Below are 20,820 nucleotides of genomic sequence, written 5' to 3' on the forward strand. Positions count from 1 at the left end.
TTTCTTAAATATATACATATACACATTATGTAAACAGATATTTTATTTTGGATTAATCAATTTGACTAATAATTCCACTTTAAAAGATCTGGGAATCCGATTAATCGATTTGACACCACTAATAATTTCATTTTAAAAGATTTGGGATGTGATTAATCAATTTGTCTCCACTAACCACTTTGAACAATTTGGGATGCGATTAATCACAATCAATCGATCTGAAATCACTAATAATTCCACTTTAAAAGGTTTGGGATGCGATTAATTGGGATTAATCGATTTGACACCACTAATAATTCCACTTTAAAAGATTTGGGATGAGATTAATCAGGATTAATCAATGTGACACCACCAACCACTTTAAACTATTTGGGATGCAATTAATCGCGATTAATTGATTTGACACCACTAATAATTCCACTTTAAACGATTTGGGATGCGATTAATCGATTTGACACTACTAATAATTCCACTTCAAAATATTTGGGGATTCGAATAATTGTGATTAATCGATTTGACACCACTAATAATTCCACTTTAAAAGATTTGGGGATGCGATTAATTGATTTGACATTGCTAATAATTCCACTTTAAAAGATTTGGGATGCGAATAATCGATTTGACACTACTAATAATTCCACTTTAAAAGATTTGGGGATTCGATTAATCGCGATTAATTGATCTGACACCACTAATAATTCCACTTTAAAAGATCTGGGATGCGATTAATCACAATCAATTTGAGACCACTAATAATTCCACTTTAAACGTTTTGGGATGCAATTAACCGATTTGACACTACTAATAATTCCACTTCAAAATATTTGATTTGACACCACTAATGATTCCACTTTAAAAGATTTGGGGATGCGATTAATTGATTTGACATTGCTAATAATTCCACTTTAAAAGATTTGGGATGCGAATAATCGATTTGACACCACTAATAATTCCACTTTAAAAGATTTGAATAATCGATTTGGATTCGATTAATCGATCTGATTAATTCGATCTGACACCACTAATAATTCCACTTTAAAAGATTTGGGATGCGAATAATCGATCTGACACCACTAATAATTCCACTTTAAAAGATTTGGGATGCGAATAATCGATTTGACACTACTAATAATTCCACTTTAAAATATTTGGGGATTCGATTAATCGCGATTAATCGATCTGACACCACTAATAATTCCACTTTAAAAGATTTGGGATGTGAATAATCGATCTGACACCACTAATAATTCCACTTTAAAAGATTTGGGATGCGAATAATCGATTTGACACTACTAATAATTCCACTTTAAAATATTTGGGGATTCGATTAATCGCGATTAATCGATCTGACACCACTAATAATTCGACTTTAAAAGATTTGGGATGCGAATAATCGATCTGACACCACTAATAATTCCACTTTAAAAGATTTGGGATGCGAATAATCGATTTGACACTACTAATAATTCCACTTTAAAATATTTGGGGATTCGATTAATCGCGATTAATCGATCTGACACCACTAATAATTCCACTTTAAAAGATTTGGGATGCGATTAATCGATTTGACACCACTAATAATTCCACTTTAAAAGGAAAGTTCACCCAAAAATGAAAAGTCTGTTATCATTTACTCACGGTCTTACTCAGAACATGTACGGCTGTACTTCCGAGGAACATAAAAGATCATTTGAAGAACCGATTTTGTCCATATAATGAAAGTCAATGAGGTCCAAAATAACACTATTGGACCCCATCGACTTCCACTGCATGGAGGAATAAAAAAAAGGATTTTTTTATATAATGAATTGTGTTCTGCAAAATAAAAGATATATAGGTTTGAAATGACATGACAATTTCTATTTTTGGGTGAAATATAATCAATTCTTTGAATTTCCTTTCAAATTTCATTATCTAAAAAAAACCCCATTGTATTCTAAAGGCCGTTTTTATCATATAAAAATATCTGTGCCTAACAATCAATAGGACGTTAAAAAACAAAAACAAAACTACAGACACCTTCATCTACCAATCACATTTCTTGAATTTACATGACCGCATAATGCTTGACAAAACACATCATTGTCGATACGTAAAACAATCTAAAGCGTTGGTCCAAATCCACAGTCAGTTCCAGTCGGATGAGTGCAGGTGGCGTAACGCCAAAATGAGTTTAAGACGCTGTACAGACTCCAACAGGAGTATAGTGACTGGAGGGTCAATGTTTATAACCTCCTCTGGAGCGAGTTCATGCTGTTCAAGTGATTTATATCATTCAAGCTGCTTTGTGGTTTCACTTGGCACTTGTTTCCCCAGGAGAGCCCTCAATCGATGAGGAACCTGGTCCAGTTTTGGCAACTTCTTCTGAAAAGAGATGAAATGAGTGTTTGTGCTGCTTAAAATCGCCATACAATGTTCTAGAGATCATGGATCCATCAACCAACCTCTGTCCTTCTTCTCCTGGGTCTCCTCGGCTGCCGTCTTATCAGCTCTGAAGAAGATCCGAGCGCTGCTCAGAGAGAAATAGAGCAGCTCGAACTCCTACAAATGAAGAGATGTTTAAATAAAGCAATTGGCCATCACTGTTGAGGAGCATAAAGATGCTCCCATACCTGTAGATATACGTCCAGTCTCTTCTGGGTCAGGTTCATGGTCTGCATGAGCTTCTCGTCTTGGCTGGTGGACTGAACGTTCTGCTCTTTGACCACCGCATTCATTTCTTTCACATACTTTTCCCTCACAGCCTGAAACCAGTGGAGAGAGTCAAACTCCTGATACTGGTCCAGAAGCTTCAGGATGTAGGCGACTCCTGGAAAACACAGGAAAGGTCCTTGAATACACAGTCCACGTACAGAACGTATAACACTTTTATGACTGTATTAAACATGTACCCATGGCAAAACCATCGTCTGTAAACGCAGCTCCCACTTTGTTCTTCTTGTTTAGTTTTTCTTTGCAGCTGATAGAATGTTCCACAAAATTTACTGTCTGTGAAAATGAAGAAAGATGAACGTTATGTAAGAGATGCTGGAGTTAGTAAGAGATTTACTCATCCGAGATATGATGACCCACCAGAGGAGGAACTATCATGTAGAAGTTCCTCAAGTGCATGTTCTTGATGCTGCGAAACTCCGGTGCGAAAACTCCCACCAGCATCTTGAAGTACTCAGTTCCTTCAGCCGAGTTGCTGGTCAGGTCACTAAGCACACAGTCCAGTTGGCTGGAAAAAAAACAACAAAAAAACATTTATATTTATTTCATATGAAGTATAAATAATTATATTTCAGAATTAATTATTTAATACTTGTTTACAATAATAATACAAATTATTGTTATCGGTATTTTTAATTATCAGCATCATCTGCATTTTTTGCTTGATTTATTATTTAACTTTTATGTATTATTTATATTACTGCTACTATTATTACTATTAATGTTTTATTTTTTATTTACTAATAATAACTAATAAATTCTAAACATAATAATAACTAATTGCTATTATGTTTTAACAATAGTAATATTTTTAGTTAATAATAGTGATATTTTTATTATTTATTATTATTAATAATAATAATAATGTCTATTTATTATCATTGTTGTATTATTATTATTATTGTTATATTTTACAATTATTTATACAATAATTTAATACTTATTTACAATAATATCATTTTTTATATATATTATTTTGTTGTTTATTTATTAATAATAACTAATAAATTCTTAAACCTAATAACAACAATAGTAATAATTACTAATTGTTTATTGCTATTTTTACATTTGTATGTTTTAATAACAATGTTTTAGTATTAATTAATAGCAATAATAATAATAATAATTACTGATTGCATATTGTTATTATTATTATTGTTATTGTGTTTATTATTGTCATCATTATGGTGTTATGTCTTTATTATTATTATTATTATTATTATCAATGGGTAATTATTATTATTATTATTATTATTATATTATACAATTAATTATTTAATACCTATTTACAGTAATAGTACAAATTATTATTATTGTTATTTATAATTCTTAGACATTTTGTTTGATTTATTATTTAATAAATCAATTTATGTATTATTAATACTACTACTACTCCTACTACTATTACTATTAATGTTTAATTACTTATTTATTAATAATAACTAATAAATAAAAAACATAATAATAATAGTAATAATTACTAATTGTTTATTTTTATTTTAGTATACTGTAATAATAAATAATAATAACAACAATTCTTATTATTGTGATTATTATTTATTATAATTAATAATATCAATAATAATAATATTTTAGTATTAATTCATAACAATAATAATAATCATTACTAATTGTAATGGTTATACTAATTGTTACTAATATATTGTTTTATTGTTATTTTTGTGTTTATTATTATTATTGTCGTTGTGATGTTTTATTAATTATTATTAATGTCTAATTATTTTTTATAATTGTTGTTTTATTTATTAATCTTAATTATGTGTTAGTATTTGCAGTATTTATTGTTGTTTCATTTATTTATAGTATTAATTCATAAAAATAATTAATAATAATCATTAGTAATTGTCCGTTATTATTGTGTTCATTATTATTGTTGTGATGATGTTTTATTAATTATTCTTAATATCTAATTTATTTTTATAATTGTTGTTTTATTATTATTATTATTATTATTATGTTTCAGTATTTGCAGTATTTATTAATTATTGTTTTATTTATTCACAGTATTACTGTACCTGGCAGCTTTCTGCGTCTCTTCAGAAAGGCCTTCCTCTTTCACAAGCTCCTCAAAGTTCACAATGTCCTCTAGATCAGGAACAAACCTGGAACATATTTGAATGTGAGTATCTTGCTAAATGTCCTGGTTGTTGACAGGACTTCTGTAGGAAGATTTTTATAATGTTCATACCATATGTGTCATTCAGCTCTGAGTGTCGTGTGACAAGACTATTATTATTTATCCAGCATTACCAGTATTTCTACAATCTGAATGTCTCAGTCAAATAATGTTTGTATGTAGTAGTAGAAGGTGATGTGTAACCTGATAGCGCTGCTGCAGCAGTGGAGCCCTCCAGACCGAATCATGCGCACATAACCCATCGCATTACCTAAAAGAAAGAGAAGGAGAAAAATAACGTTAACACTTATTACTTAAATGCTTGAAAATATGACTTGAAAATATTGAATTGTAATTAAGCGTCCCAGCATAAACATATAAAAGGAAAGAGTTCCCAGGTCTAAAGACCTCCAGACAAAGTTTACCGATCTGACTGATGAGCTGTCTGAACTGATCCAGGTAGCTCTGACCATCTGGAGTAAGACCCAACTTCCTGATGCCACGGTTAAACTTCTCTGCTCGCTCAAAGGGGTACTAATATACAGCAGTAACCAACAACATGACTTCATAAAATACATACACTAACAACATTGCTTCATGAAAAACTGCATGTGAATGGAGAGCAGCTTGAATGTGAATGGAGAGCAGTTTACCTTTTGGTCGGTCTGATCCTTGGTTTCCCTGAAGAAGCGGATGTCTTTGATGAGTCTGGATTTGATGTGCTCGTCATACATGAACTGACTGAAAATGTAGAACTTCTTGCGGAGGAACTGATATGTGAAGTTCACCTGCAGAAAAACAATTAAGTCCATCGATATGATGAGATATCACTGCTCACATAATACACATGCAGCTCACAGGGAACGTTCTGGTTCTCTCATTTGTTCAGAGTTTTGTGGTCTTTAATAACAGTCTCAAAACATTAAACAAAAAAACATTATACATCATTCATGGAATGTTTTTCTGAAATATTTTAGCTGTTTGTCTAACTACATACTAGTTTCAGATAGTTCAGAAAACATACAAAAGTAACATTCCTAACTTTGTTATTATTGTTTATGTTATTACTATTATTATTATTATTAATAATAATAATAATAATAATAATAATAATAATCATTTATTTATTACTATCATTATTACTACTGGTATGTTTTATGTATTAATATGTTTGTTCACTATTATTAAAATAAAACGTTCCCCTTAATGTTTTTGCCAAAGTTCATACATCCAAAAATATATTTATTTTTACATTAAAAAAATGGATGTTTTGAATATTCAGAGAACATTATTATTATTATTATTATTATTATTAATTAATACTAATAATAATCTTTTACAATTATTTATATTATAATTGTTTATTACTATTGTTATTATTGTTGCTGTTTTTTATTATTATTATTATTATTTTTATTATTATTATCAATCATTGAAATATTATTTGTTTTTATTATTCAAAAAATTAAATAAATAAATATAGTTTTAATCCATTAATTATTATTATTATTATTATTATTATTATCATAATTTGTGTTTTATTAATTATTCAATCATTAATATTATTTACACTTATTATTAATTACTGTTATAGTAATCCATTAATATTTATTAATAACAATAACAATAACTGTTTATTGTTATTGTTGTGTTCATTTAATATTTCTGACTGTTTTTTTTATTAGTATTAATATTATTATTACTAATATTTTTATGTTTTAATTATCATTATGTTTGTTTACATTATTAAAATGGAACATTCCCCTTATTGTTTTTGCAAAAGTCTATACATTTAAAAACACATTTTAAAAATGAGGATGTTTTGAATGTTCAGAGAACATTATTATTATTATTATTATTATTATTAATTGTATTATTATTATTATTGGTGTGTTTTACTTATCATTTGTTTAATAAGTTTTTAAATAATTACTATTATTTACACTATTATTATTAATTTATAATAATCCATTAATATTTATTAATAACAACAACAATAATAACTGTTTATTGTTATGGTTATGATTATTTAATATTGATGTCATTCTTTTTATTCATTTATTTTTTTATTATTTGTATTATTGCTAATTATTTTTTTCTATTTTAATTATCATTATGTTTATTTGCCATTACTGTAATGTTCGCCTTACTGTTTTTGCCAATGTTTATACATTAAAAGTTAAAATTAGTAGTAATAGTAGTGGTGTTTTATCATTATATTTGTTTTATTATTTATTTCTTATTATTAATTACACTATTATTATTAATTTATAATAATCCTTACATATTTATTATTAATAATAACAATAATAATTACTACTACTACTACTACTACTATTAATTATTTATAATGTTTTATCATTATATTTGTTTTATTATTTATTTCTTATTATTACACTATTATTATTAATTTATAATAATCCTTACATATTTACTACTAATAATAACAACAACAACAACAACAACATCTGTTTATTATTATTGCTAACTGTAACTAACTGTTTATTATTATCATCATTTAATATTGTTGTAATTGTTGTTTTATTTATTACTATTATTATTATTAATATTAATATTATATTACTACTACTACTACTACTACTACTACTACTACTACTACTAATTATTTATTGTGTTTTAATTATCATTATTATGTTTATCATCATTCAAATGGAATGTTCACTTAACGTTTTCTCCAATGTTCATATAACAAAGAGAAAGTTTTTTTTTTAATAATTTAAAAAATTATTTTAAAAAAGTTTTTAAAAAGTTGAAAGATCATTCAAAAATATCTTCATTTTACTTCATAATGTTTTTATTTTTATTTTTAGCTGGGGACCATCCTGACATGATCTGTACATACCGTTGTGTTCATAATACCGGTTCCATGAGTGCGAATGGAGTTGGCGATGTGGCGGATGTTAATGGTGTTTAAGTGCTTGTTGTTGCTGGTCCTCTCAATGAAGATCTACACACAACAGAGGGAGATGTTTTACACAGACACATCAAGTACAACATTTGTGAACCAGTAATAACATCAGAGGTCAAGTCTTGCCTGGTTGTTTAGGTTGTAGAGGTAGCGCGAGACAAAGACGTGAATGTTCCTCATGATCTCGAGGACGTCCAGACCCTAGAAGACACACACAATCATGTCAAACTGAATGCAGCAGATGATTTCTGAGATGATCAGGTGAGGTACACACCTGTTCCAGAGTCTGGCTGGGGAGATGCGCCTCAGTCATCACCAAACCATAGCGCTGCGTAGCGAGGTTCCTCATTTCGCTGTACGTGGCCCAGTCATGGAGAGCCACGGTCGTCAAGTTGTAAAACGTCTTGTCTAGATAGTGAGTCACATAGGCTGCAGGAAACAGGATTTGATCTTAACATCTCACTTTTTTTTTTTTTTTTACATTTGAACACTGACTAACTGAACTTGACAGACAAAAGACAAACATGTAGGACATGTCCCCTTTAAAGTACTGATTATGTCCACTATATATAGTATAACTCATGCATTCAGTCTTTCATCTGTCGTACCTTTGATGTCGATGAAACGGTTGAAGAAGCGAATGGGCTTGAGAGAGAAAAAGTGAGCTAGATCCTTCATGCCCACTTTAAATGGGTTTCGGTCGTCCAGTTTGAGGTGTGTGTGCACAGACAAGCGCAGGTCCTTCTCGATCTCCTTACACAGCTTGTCTAGCAGGTGCTAGACAATCAGAAAAACATTCAAATGAGCTAAAATGCACAATTACTACAAAAAGATATGCAGCTAGTGCTCTGCTTACCTCATTGAGGATTTCCATGATCTCAGTGTCATAACACTCCAGCAGCTGATCACATGACTCCATGTGTTTGGCGTGTAACATGGTGGGCACACAGTCTCTGAGCGCACTGAACATGTACTAGAGAAAATATATACATATTTAAAATGACATGTAATCAGTTATTGCATAAAAAAAATGTGAGCATTAAGAATAGTGTTATGATTTTTACGTGAATTCTGGCTGCATCCACTGCATTTTCGTACACGTCATCCAGGTATATGGGGAAGACAGTACGATGCCAGTATAGGAAACTGCAGTCGCATTGTACTTTGACTCTGAGGAGAAAAGATATCCCATCATGCACTTACAACACACCCACAGAGGTCACAGAATCACAATCTGCTATTGCTAATCATTAATATTTGAACTAATTCAGGACTCACCGCTCTCTTAATTCACTGATTAAGTCCAACTTTTTCAGCACAAGCTGTAAAGGCAAGAGCTCCTCATCCTTGAAGGTTTTCTGTGCAAAACAAAAATAAAAAAATAATAGCAATTAAAAAAAAAATCTGTTGAAAGAATAAGACTGTCACAAAAAACAATAATTGTGATATATAACATTGTTATAAATTAATATTTTAATGGAAGTGCTTAACACACATTTTGTAACTTTTCTCCCCCAAATTTTCCACGAAAACCCTTGATTTGTAGTCACTGGTCATACACCAGAAGCAAAAACTGTTTGTTTATGATTTAGTTTTCAACAACATCAGAATTAAAAGAAAAAAACAAAACAACAAAACGTACAAAAAGAAAATAAAAACAACACAACAAAATCAACAAAAATAAAACAATGCAAAAAAGACAATAAAAAACTAAAAAAACATGAAAACAAAAAAACACTAACACAAAACAAAACAAACACACAACAAAACAAACAAAAAACACGACAACACAAAAAGGACAATTAAAAACAACAAAATAAAAAACACACTACAATAAAAACAAAACAGACAAAAACAACAGAACAAAAAACATGAAAACAAAAACACACAACAAACAGAAACAAAAAAAACAACAAAAAAAGACAATAAAAACAACAAAATACAAACATGAAAAACAAAAAAAACCCACCACAATAAAAACTAAATAAAAAACACAAAACAACAAATCAAAAAGACAATAAAAACAACAGAACAAAAAGCATGAAAACAAAAAACACCACAAAAAAAATAATAAAACAAACACAACAAACATAAAAATAAAAAAGACAATAAAACAACAAAATAAACATATGAAACCAAAAACCATAACAAAAAAAACACAACAAAATACCAAAAAACATCAAAATAAAAACAAACAAAAATACAATAAAACAACACAGAATATGAAAGAAAAAACAAAACACCACAACAAACAAACAAACAAAAACAAAACAACAAAACAAGCACACAACAATAACACCAAAACAAACAAGACAATAAAAGCAACAAAATAAACATATGAAAACAAAAAACACTACCAAAATAACATCAAAATATCACAACAAAATACCAGAATAAACAACAAAATTAAAAAGACAATAAAACACAACAAAAAAAACAACAACATTTTAAAAAGACAATAAAACACAACAAAATACGAAAAAAAACCCAAAACAATTCAACAAACAAACAAAAAGCACAAAACCAACAGAAATAAAAAAGACAATAAAAACAAAACAAAAGACATGAAAACAAAAAAACACCACAATAAAAACAAAACAACAACAAACACACAACAGAACAGAAAGAAAATAACAAAAAAGATAAAAGACAAAAATATGAAAACAAAAAAACCCCACAAAAACAAATAAAACAAAAACATACAACAAAGAAAAAAAAAGCACAAGACTACAAAACAAAATACAAAAAACAAAAACAAACAAGCAAATAAATAAAATATATTTATTATTTAAAAAAACTAATAAATACCCTGGGCAACTTGCAACAAATTCAAATGGACTAAAACTCAAAGCTTGATCAATGTGTTGAAGGGTTCTTGACCACATTTGTTAGAATATTTTATGTACAAATGTCCTGAAATGGCCATTAATTTACCTTAGTCTGTTAATTCATACTCACCATCTGAGTGCCAACACTGAGAGCCAGAGACATGATCAGCCTCCTCTCTTTGGTGCTGGGCCCATTCAGAGTGTTCTCTGCCAGAACCAGAGCCGACAGTACGTCCAGCCTCTGCTCACTGTACTTCTTATCAGAGATCACGCGTTTCTGAATGAAGACAACAATCAGTCAGTTAAGTATCTGCTCTGTGGAGCTGGTGTTTGGGTAATGGTGGTGTGTCTGTACCTTAGCAGTGGAGATGGAGGCCAGAGCCTGAGTCTGAAGCTGCTGCGTGATGTGAGAGACAGAATCTGCTACAACCAGTGAGCGCCGGTGGAACGTGTGCTCCACAGCCTGTGCAGGACAAACACTGATATCAACACTACACACTACCTAGTACAATACCATTACTGTATAACTAGAGTACTGGATTTATTGTGGACATTGCCAAGTAAAATAGAACTACTGCACATTACCTATCACTGCACACTGGAACTTGTGCATACTACCTAGTGTACACTAGATCTAATGTACAGCTTGCAGTACGTATAGTATAATGTCACTTGCTCTTAAAATACTCTGTCATTTTTGGTCATACAGATAAAAGTAATACATCTTCTGAATCTGTAAAGACTCCGTTTAACAAAAAATAACAAAGAAACGTTGTGCTTTTGTAAAATAATGAAAGCAAACAGGATGTGCTTTCTGCCGTCTCGGTCTCTGTGAATTTGAGCACGAAGCTTCGAAACTCCATGTATATTTGCCTTACAGACATGAAAAATATATCTATAGAGAGTGAAACATCTACTTTCAAATTAAATAATTCAAAAAGAAAAGAAAATCAGATTATGTAATCTGTATGAAACATGCATACAGGCACATGCATCCACTACTACGTAGATGACATGTCAGTGTCGCCGACTTCATCTCTTAAGCCAAAAACAAAGAAAGCACTAGTTAATGAATAGATTATTAAAACATTAATGCAGTCTCCTTGCTGTTTTTCCCCTGACACATTCATAATTATTATTATAAGTATACAAATTTTTGTGCACTACAATTTGTTGAGTCAACTTAAAATAATTTGTTACTTGGCTGCCTCAAAAAAGTTTAGCCAACTTGAAATGTTAAGTTCTAAGTGACTAAGTGACAACTTATATATTTGAGTTGATTCAACTTAAAAGGCAGCTGGGTAACAAGCCCAGCTTTTAAGTTTAACAAACCAAATTTTTTTGTTTAGTCAACTCAAACATCTAAGTTGTGACTTAGTACAACTTAACATTTCAAGTTGACTAAACTTATTTGAGTTGACTGAACTTAATTTTAAGGCAGCAGGGTAACAAATTATTTTAAGTTGACTCAACAAATTCTGTTTTTTTGTACCAAATATATACTAAATAACTAAAAAAATACATACATATAATATAAACAAAAATTAATAAATAAAATTAACATACATATGACATATACACATATAAAACTATAAATATGCTGAAGTATTTGCTGTTCAGCATATTAATATGACTCATCAACCCACTTTTAACAGCTCCACCAATCGGCAGAGGGCCTTCACCGAAGTTTTGGTCATGGGCCGCTGCATGGACATGTACATGTTCATAGTGGTCTTGATGATGGTGCTGATGCTGTAAGCGTACAGGATTCCCTACAGAAACACATCTGATTATGAAACATTTGCAATGTAATGCAATTCAAAAAACTCTATAAACAACATTTTAATCTCAAAAACAACAGAAAAGAAGAAAACACCAGTCTCTACCTGCACAAAGATATTACACCTGTTGCTCAAATCCTCAGAAAGTTTGTCTGGTTTCGGTTCTTTTGATAATATAGACTCCATCTTCATCATCCAAGAGGTGACAAATATGTAGTATGACTGCATGTCCCTGTATGGAAATACATACAGTCAATACATGGAACCCTAAACAATATATGACTATGAACTTGATTGATCATGGATTTATGAATCATATCAGAAGCGTGTATATCTTACTTCATAAGCGTCTGCGCCTTTTGCTGCAGGAATGCATCTCTGCTGCTGCGGATGCTCTGGATGCTCTTCTTGTCCATCAGTTTAGCTGCCGCTGGGACTTTGTTTATCAGAAATGTGTCTGGAAACCAGATTATATTCGCTGCTAATGTCACTGCAGGGACCTGGAGGGGAGAGAAAGGGAAGAGTTTTCATAATGACTGAAAGAGCAGTTCTACATATCCCACTCATTCCTGCTAGTTAGTGTGCTTACCTTTTTACACACATCCAACAGGGATTTGTAGATCTTCTTGTCCACAGTCCTGAAGATATGGAAGTGCAGCACAAAGAGGCCACATACGCCCGTATATTTATCCCGCTGATCAATCTCTGACGGCTCTCCTACAAGTCAAATGGATGATAACGGTTGTCGTTTACTGCTGAGATGTATCATTAATGGTATTTGGAATTTAGGTTAATTATGAATACAAACCAAGCTTAGATTCAACGTTGGCAAAAATGGTTCTGATATTGTACGCAAACTCCTCCGCAAAGGCACTGTTTTAGAAACGGATACACCTTCTCCTGGGTCATCAAACCTCTGCTCCACACAAGCCTACATGAGAACAAACAAAAATAAAAAGATCAGCCAACATCCAATTATTAAATTTATTTAAACTTTTAACTTTTTTTAAATAAATAACTTTTTTTATTTAAAGTTATTTAAGCATTTAACTTCTGTAAAGTGGCATATTTCAGTTATCAATAATTTAGTAAAAACTTAAATTTGTTACATTGCAGATAAAATATGTACTATGGTAAAAGCTAAAACATTAATATACACTGAAAAATTGTACATAATAATATCAACGCTTTTAACTTAATCACAATTTTATATATATATATATATATATATATATATATATATACACATACATACATACATACATACATATACACACACACATTTATAACATTTTCATATATAAAATTAACTATATTAACTTTTTAACACACACAACAGATGTCTACATATATGATATATAATGTGTAAGAGGCTTTACATATATTTTTAATATTATTAAACTTTTTTTATTATTAATTTTTTTAAATATTTTTTATATTTTAATTGATTTTTATATTTTAATATTACTATGAATACATTGTCTTTATATATAAAAATGGTGATATATTATGAAATCTAAACATTTTCTTTTTACAATAATGTGCATAAACTGTGCACAATAATATAATAATACAAATAACATTTTATGTATATTAACAAAAACAATAATATTTTACACACACACACACATATATATATATATATATAGAATATAGAATATAACATATAGAATATTAGACAAATTCAGTTAATGTACATGAAATTAATTATTGCTCCTCTTACATATCTGTATGTATGTAATATAAAATATACAATTCCTGTTAATATACATGAAATGAATTATTGTTCCTCATACATATTTGTTAATATAACATTTCTGCTACTATAATTATGATGAATGTATTGAAATATTTCAATGTCTTACTACAAATATTACATTTTGATTTAAAAAAAATATAGAATAAATACATAATAAACAATTTCTGTTAATATACATGAAATAAATTATTGTTCCTCATACATATCTATTATATATATAATGTTATTTATAATATTATACAATTTTTGTTAATATTCATTAAATACATTACTATATATATTACATTGTATATTACTTGCTATATATATATATATAACAGCTTATGTTATATACAATATCTATTAGTATACATTATTAAATTAAATTATTGTAAATTGCAAATTAAATTAAATTATTATTGTTCCTCATACATATCTTATTTTTGTATTACACAATTTCTGTTACTATAATTATGATTAATGCATAAAAGTATTTCCTAACTTCCTACAATTTTGATGGTATGTTTTTGACTTTTCTGAGAGCATGAATAGATTTTTTTTTACATGAGGTAACGGGGAAGTCTGTGAATGGTGTCGACCTGAAAAATCATGCTGTCCAACAGCTGCCCCTCCAGCTTCAATAAGAGCTTCTCAAAGGGTTTTAGTTTCTCCTCTGGAATGGCAAACTTAGCTGGGTTATGATGGACAGATTTCAGTAACCTTCAATAAAAAAACCCCAAAGAATATTTGATCAGAAAATCTTTTCATCAAAAATCATAAGACATTTCATACTGTAAATGCCTCAGTTTTGTCTTCAGTTCCAACATTAAGTTTTACAGCTCAGTTCAACACTTCACCTTTTGTACATCTTCCAGTGATCTTTCAGCGTGGTATGGTTTTCCATGATCTCATCCAGGGTGATGAGGACCACCAGAAGTTCTCCCAGATGCTCGTACACCGTCTGATTGTAGACAAAGAGAAACAATACAAGACGTCAGGTTGTAGTGAAGTAGGACTGTCAAACAATTAATCATGATTAATCAAAATAAATGTTTGTGTTTACATATGTATGTGTACTGTGTATATTAATTATGTATATAAAGTATATGTATATGTAAAAATTATTATAATTTATATTATATATAAATAAATATTTTTTATATAAATACAACATTTTCTCAAAAACATACATGCATGTGTGCATTTATATACAGTACACATAACAAATATACACAGTACATACACATATATTTCAGAAATACAAACTTTTATTTTGCATGCGATTAATCACGATTAATTGTTAGATAGCACTACAGTGAAGACTAACGAAGAGGACAGAGAAAGTGAAAACTACCTGAAAGTGTACACCTGTGGACTCAATGATTTTTGTCGCACTCCTGAAATATAAATAATTAACAAAATAAACAAAATTAGCAACACTGCATTTGCATAACATCACATAATATTAGAATAATTTTACATTACTCACTTGTTGCTGTTGTACAAAGCAGCCAGCTGGTGTACCATGTTGACCACCACCTCAAAGCAGCGCGACACAAAGCAGGATAGCTCCTGTAACATACAACCAAATAAACCAATGTTCAGTAATATTTTTTTTTAAATACTTTTCAGCAGTAATTTAAAATCATGATATCAAACCTGTAAGAACGAAATGAAGCGCCCCATCTGAATCTGAGACTCTCCCTCCACCATACTAGTGTCTGACACTGCAATCAAATGAAAAAAAACAAAAAAACATTCAAATGCAATTATTTTTTATTAATATTAAAAGGTACAGGCTAAATGAAATTAAAGCAGCACTGTCAAATGATTAATCACGATTAATTGCATCCAAAAAAAGTGTTTTGGTTTACATAATATATGTTTGTGTACTGTGTGAATTTATAACATATATACATATATATATATATTTTTTTTATATATACATACATACATATACATACATATACATACATATATATACACATCTATACACACACACACACATATATATATATATATATATATATATATATATATACACACACACACACACACACACATGCATGCATTCATGTATATATTTAATAAAATATGTTATGTTTATTTATTAAAAACATTTATATATAATATTGGTTATATGACTATAAATATAGGAATACTATATATATATATATATATATATATGCATGTGTGTGTATTTACATATACATAATAAATATACACAGTATACACACATATATTATGTAAACAAAACCTTTTATTTTGGATGCAATGCACCGTGATTAATCATTTGACAGCAATAAATTGAAGTTGAACAACAAAATTGAACGTTTAATGGGTAAATGCTATTCCAAAGAAAAGAAAAACATTACATTCTAGGTGGATAAAATCAATTTGTGTTTAATATCCACTCAGATAAACAATTATGCAACTAAAACGGGAATCATGTTAAATTGTCATGCAGACGGGCTGTAAACTGAACAGCAAAAAACAAAAAAGTAGTTCTTACCTCCTTCACCATAATACAACAAGCCATTGTAGAACTTGGTTTCAGCCTAAAATTAAAAAGCACAAAACCATTAATATGAGATCATTAACAACTTTAAAAAATTACCTGACTTTATAAACATGTACTCAAAGGTTTTGGGTCGGTATGATTATTTCAAATGTTTTTTTTTTAATTAAGTAAGAGACTTGCACACCAAGACTTTATTTATTTGATTTAAAATAATGGAAATAAAACTGCAATATTGTGAAATATTTTTACAATTAAAATAATTGTTTTCTATTGTAACATATTTTAAAATGCAATTTATTCCTGTGATGCAAAGCTGAATTTTCAGCATCGTTACTCCAGTCTTCAGTGTCACATGATCCTTCAGAAATCATTCTAATATGCTGATTTGCTGCTCAAGTAACATTTCTTGTTATTATCAATGTTGAAAACAGATGTGCTGCTTACTTACCTCATATTTCAGCTTTTTAACTTCACAGCAAAGAGCTGCATACACTGTGATGACTTTATTAAGCACCTGGTGAAAAATGAGAGGGAAAAAAGGCAACAGGTCAACTCATAATACACTAATTCTCATTCAGTATTTGCGTCACATGTAACCTGCAGGATCTGTTTTAGAACTGCTCAATCTTGAATCAAGGATTTGAAGACATCTCATACCTTATTATCTGTCTTGATGAGCTCCAACAGTGAGGACTGTTCATACGGCAGGAGCTGGTGTGGCAAAGCAAGAACGGTGATATGACATAAATGCAATTAATCGAAAAAAAATCACTCCTATGAAGCTGTAAGTCAAGACACAACACCTTCAAAGTGATGGGGTCCAGAGTGAAGTCCCATACATCTCCGATAGAGTCGTCCAGCGCTTCTTCAATACCCTGGAGCTGAGCCGTATATTCCTCTAAGAACTTCTCATAGTTTTTAACTTGCACTTCTGTGTGAATTTCTGCACAGGAAGGAACCATATGCAACAAATCAAGAGTCGCAAAACCACAAATAAAATCTCCAAATGACTTCCTTCCTTTTTTGTGTAACAAAAAAAAGTTTTAGAATTTTAATATCACTTCTTTACATTTCTATCAATAGTAATAACTGTCTTAAATTAATCATTTTAGGCTATACACTAACAGTCAAATGTTTTTTAATAGTAAAATTTTTAATGTTTTTTTAAAGAAGTCTCTTCTGCTCACCAAGCCTGCATTTATTTGATCCACAGTACAGCAAAAACAGTAAAATTGTGAAATATTTTCACTATTTAAAATAACTGCTTTCCATTTGAATATAGTTTAAAATGTAATTTATTCCTGTGATCAAATCTAAATTTTCAGCATCATTACTCCAGTCTTTAGCGTCACATGAAACCTTCAGAAATCATTCTAATATGATGATTTGCTGTTGAAAAAAACATGTATTATTATTATTATCAAGATTTAAAATATCTGATTTCTATTTGAATATGTTTTAAAATGTAATTTATTCCTGTGATTTCAAAGCTGAATTTTATCATTACTCCAGTCACACGATCCTTCAGAAATCATTCAAATAATCTGATTTGCTGCTCAAAAAAAAAAAAAAATTATACATACATACATACATACATATATATATATATATATATATTGTATAATATATATATATTATGTTGAAAACAGCTGAGCATAATTTTTTCAGGATGCTCTGATAAATAGAAAGATCCAAAGATCAGCATTTAAGGGGAAATTATAGATATTTATACTTTTATTTAGCAAGGATGCTTTAAACTGATGAAAAGCGATAAATAATAAAGACAATTATAATGTTACAAAAGATTTCTGTTTCAGATAAATGCTGTTCTTCTGACTTTCTATTTATCAAAACCTGAAAAAAATTCTACTCAGCTGTTTTCAACAATTTTTTTGAGCAGCAAATCAAAACATTAGAATGATTTCTGAAGTAATGATGCTAAAAATTCAGCTTTGAAATCACAGGAATAAATCACATTTTAGCAATTAGTAATTTAGTAACAGTAAAAATATTTTAAAAATGTACTGTTTTTGCTGGACTTTGGATCAAATAAATGCAGGCTTGGTGAGCAAACAAAAAAAAAATCTAAAAATCTTACTGTTCAAAAACTTTTGACTGGCAGTGTATATATATGGCGTGTGAATCTATGACATCAACATTTAATACTATAAAGAGAATAATTAAAATGATCAATATTATTCAGAGCATTGAATTTATTGGACAATTCAATTCAATTACCTATTTTTGCATTAAACGAAATGCAGTGCTCTAGAAACACTTTCAAATGAAAGCGAAAGACTTCCTGATCACATTTGTTTGTGAAATCAATAAAGACCACACACACTAATCTAAGCAGAGGGCTTGAACTTGGCCACTTTCCCTGGTCATCTGACAGCTAGCTAACATTACTCAGCTAGCTGCATGATTTATACAACCTTTACACTTATAAACAAATTATCAATACCATTCCGATCAGACGCGTTACTTACTTTGCGATCCATCATCAAAGCGGTCAAACTCCCAATCAGGAGATAACGAATCCACAGCCATTCTGACAGAAACGACACAGACTGGGGTTTTCAGACAGCTGCCATTAGGTCAGTCTGTTTGGGGGTTTACTGCACAGTGAGGGGAGGGGCTGCTGTGCTGGGAATCACATGACTTTCACAGTAACGCGAATTTCCGTTAACGCTCCAAGGCGAATTTCATAATAAAAGCACGCTGAAAATGCCCGGATGTTTATTTAGTCTAACATTTACGTTTTATGTTCTTACATATTTTTTACTTTTAATAATATATATTGTAAGAGATATTAGTATATTAACTTTTGACTGATGTTCTGGTTTTATAAGAATGATAAAGCAATGTCATCATTTTAATTAAATAAATTAAAGAGAAGATAAATATCGCTTTTGAGTAAATGTATCATCTCTGATAAATATTTAAATATTATTTTAAAAAAAATAAAGTCGTTTCTCGTGTATCTAGAATGATTGATTTTTGGCTCGTAACGTTAGTTCTCAGTCTGTCCTGCAAGTGGCGCCATAAAGCACGGCGACAACACTTGAAGTTATGGAACAACTCTTTTCTCCTAATTGTACAAATGAATGCGTTATTATTTACCAGTGCGTTGAACCGCAAAAGTCTGAAGGTCGCATTCATAACCATATACCGTGCAGCCCTATTTTAGTCTATCCTCGGTTTTCTAATGAGAAACGTGTGCCAAACTGAGTGGCTTCACAAACTTGCATTGACTCCACTGTCACACAGACAGTCTGTTAATAATGTGTTTGGAGGCTGAATGAGAGAGAAAAGAGTGAGAAAAATGTGCCCGACAACCAACACATGTTCAGCTTGATGGTTTTAAGGCTGTGCTGCTTTGAGGTAAGGTACAATTTAACTCACAAATAGCCAAAAATAATACTGCTTACCTTTAGTATAGTTATTTTCTGAGGACAGATGTAAATTTGTATTAAATAATAAGCATTTTATTTTTTCTGGTTATATATTAACATGTCAGACCAGTATAATCAGATTTACTGAATGATAATTCTGTTGTACACTACCAGTCAAAAGTTTTTGAACGGTAAGATTTTTAATGTTTCTTAAAGACTCACCAAGCCTGCATTTATTTGATCCAAAACAAAAACAGTAAAATTTTGAAATATTTTTACTATTTAAAATAACTGTTTTGTATTTGAATATATTTTAAAATGTAATTTATTTCTGTGATGCAAAGCTGAATTTTCTAGATCATTATTCCAGTCTTCTGAGTCACATGATCCTTCAGAAATCATTTTAATATGCTGATTTGCTGTTCAAGACACAATTATTATTATTATTATTATCAATATTTAAAACAGTTGATTTTTTTCTTTGATGAATGGAAAGATCCAAGGATCAGCATTTATCTGAATAAAATATTAAATATTATTATTATTTTTTTTTTTACAGTTTTTACTGTATTTTATATCAAATAAATGCAGGCTTGGTGAGCAGAAGAGACTTAAATAAAAAACAAAAATCTTATTGTTCAAAAACGTATGTGTGAATGAAAAATACTGATCTGTGCTTTTCTAAATTTAAAGTCTTTTGTGTACATATGACTAAATATGTATCTAATTACATTTAAAATACTTTAGTTTATTTTTATTTATTATTCATACACTGTGCC

At 29.8% G+C, this 20,820-nt stretch overlaps 1 protein-coding gene across 1 annotated transcript; it reads right to left on the reverse strand.

The window, feature by feature from the left end:
* Window positions 1-1,053: 1,053 nt before the first annotated feature.
* On the reverse strand, window positions 1,054-19,276 carry washc4 (WASH complex subunit 4). Its single transcript, XM_051100083.1, is given in 34 exon segments — window positions 1,054-2,364; window positions 2,445-2,541; window positions 2,613-2,809; window positions 2,892-2,988; window positions 3,073-3,220; window positions 4,749-4,835; window positions 5,054-5,120; window positions 5,275-5,383; window positions 5,503-5,637; window positions 7,713-7,817; window positions 7,905-7,979; window positions 8,053-8,207; window positions 8,387-8,555; window positions 8,635-8,751; window positions 8,843-8,948; window positions 9,057-9,136; window positions 10,737-10,883; window positions 10,962-11,069; window positions 12,253-12,378; window positions 12,493-12,619; window positions 12,727-12,887; window positions 12,977-13,104; window positions 13,196-13,267; window positions 13,270-13,318; window positions 14,725-14,845; window positions 14,983-15,086; window positions 15,480-15,522; window positions 15,615-15,697; window positions 15,785-15,852; window positions 16,638-16,683; window positions 17,095-17,160; window positions 17,304-17,357; window positions 17,450-17,589; window positions 19,136-19,276. Coding segments are annotated over 34 exon segments (3,519 nt in total). The 5' UTR covers window positions 19,197-19,276; the 3' UTR covers window positions 1,054-2,293.
* Between the last annotated feature and the right edge of the window lie 1,544 nt (window positions 19,277-20,820).

Source organism: Labeo rohita, chromosome 25 (genome assembly GCF_022985175.1).
Source record: "Labeo rohita strain BAU-BD-2019 chromosome 25, IGBB_LRoh.1.0, whole genome shotgun sequence".
NCBI classification, from domain to species: Eukaryota; Metazoa; Chordata; class Actinopteri; order Cypriniformes; family Cyprinidae; genus Labeo; species Labeo rohita.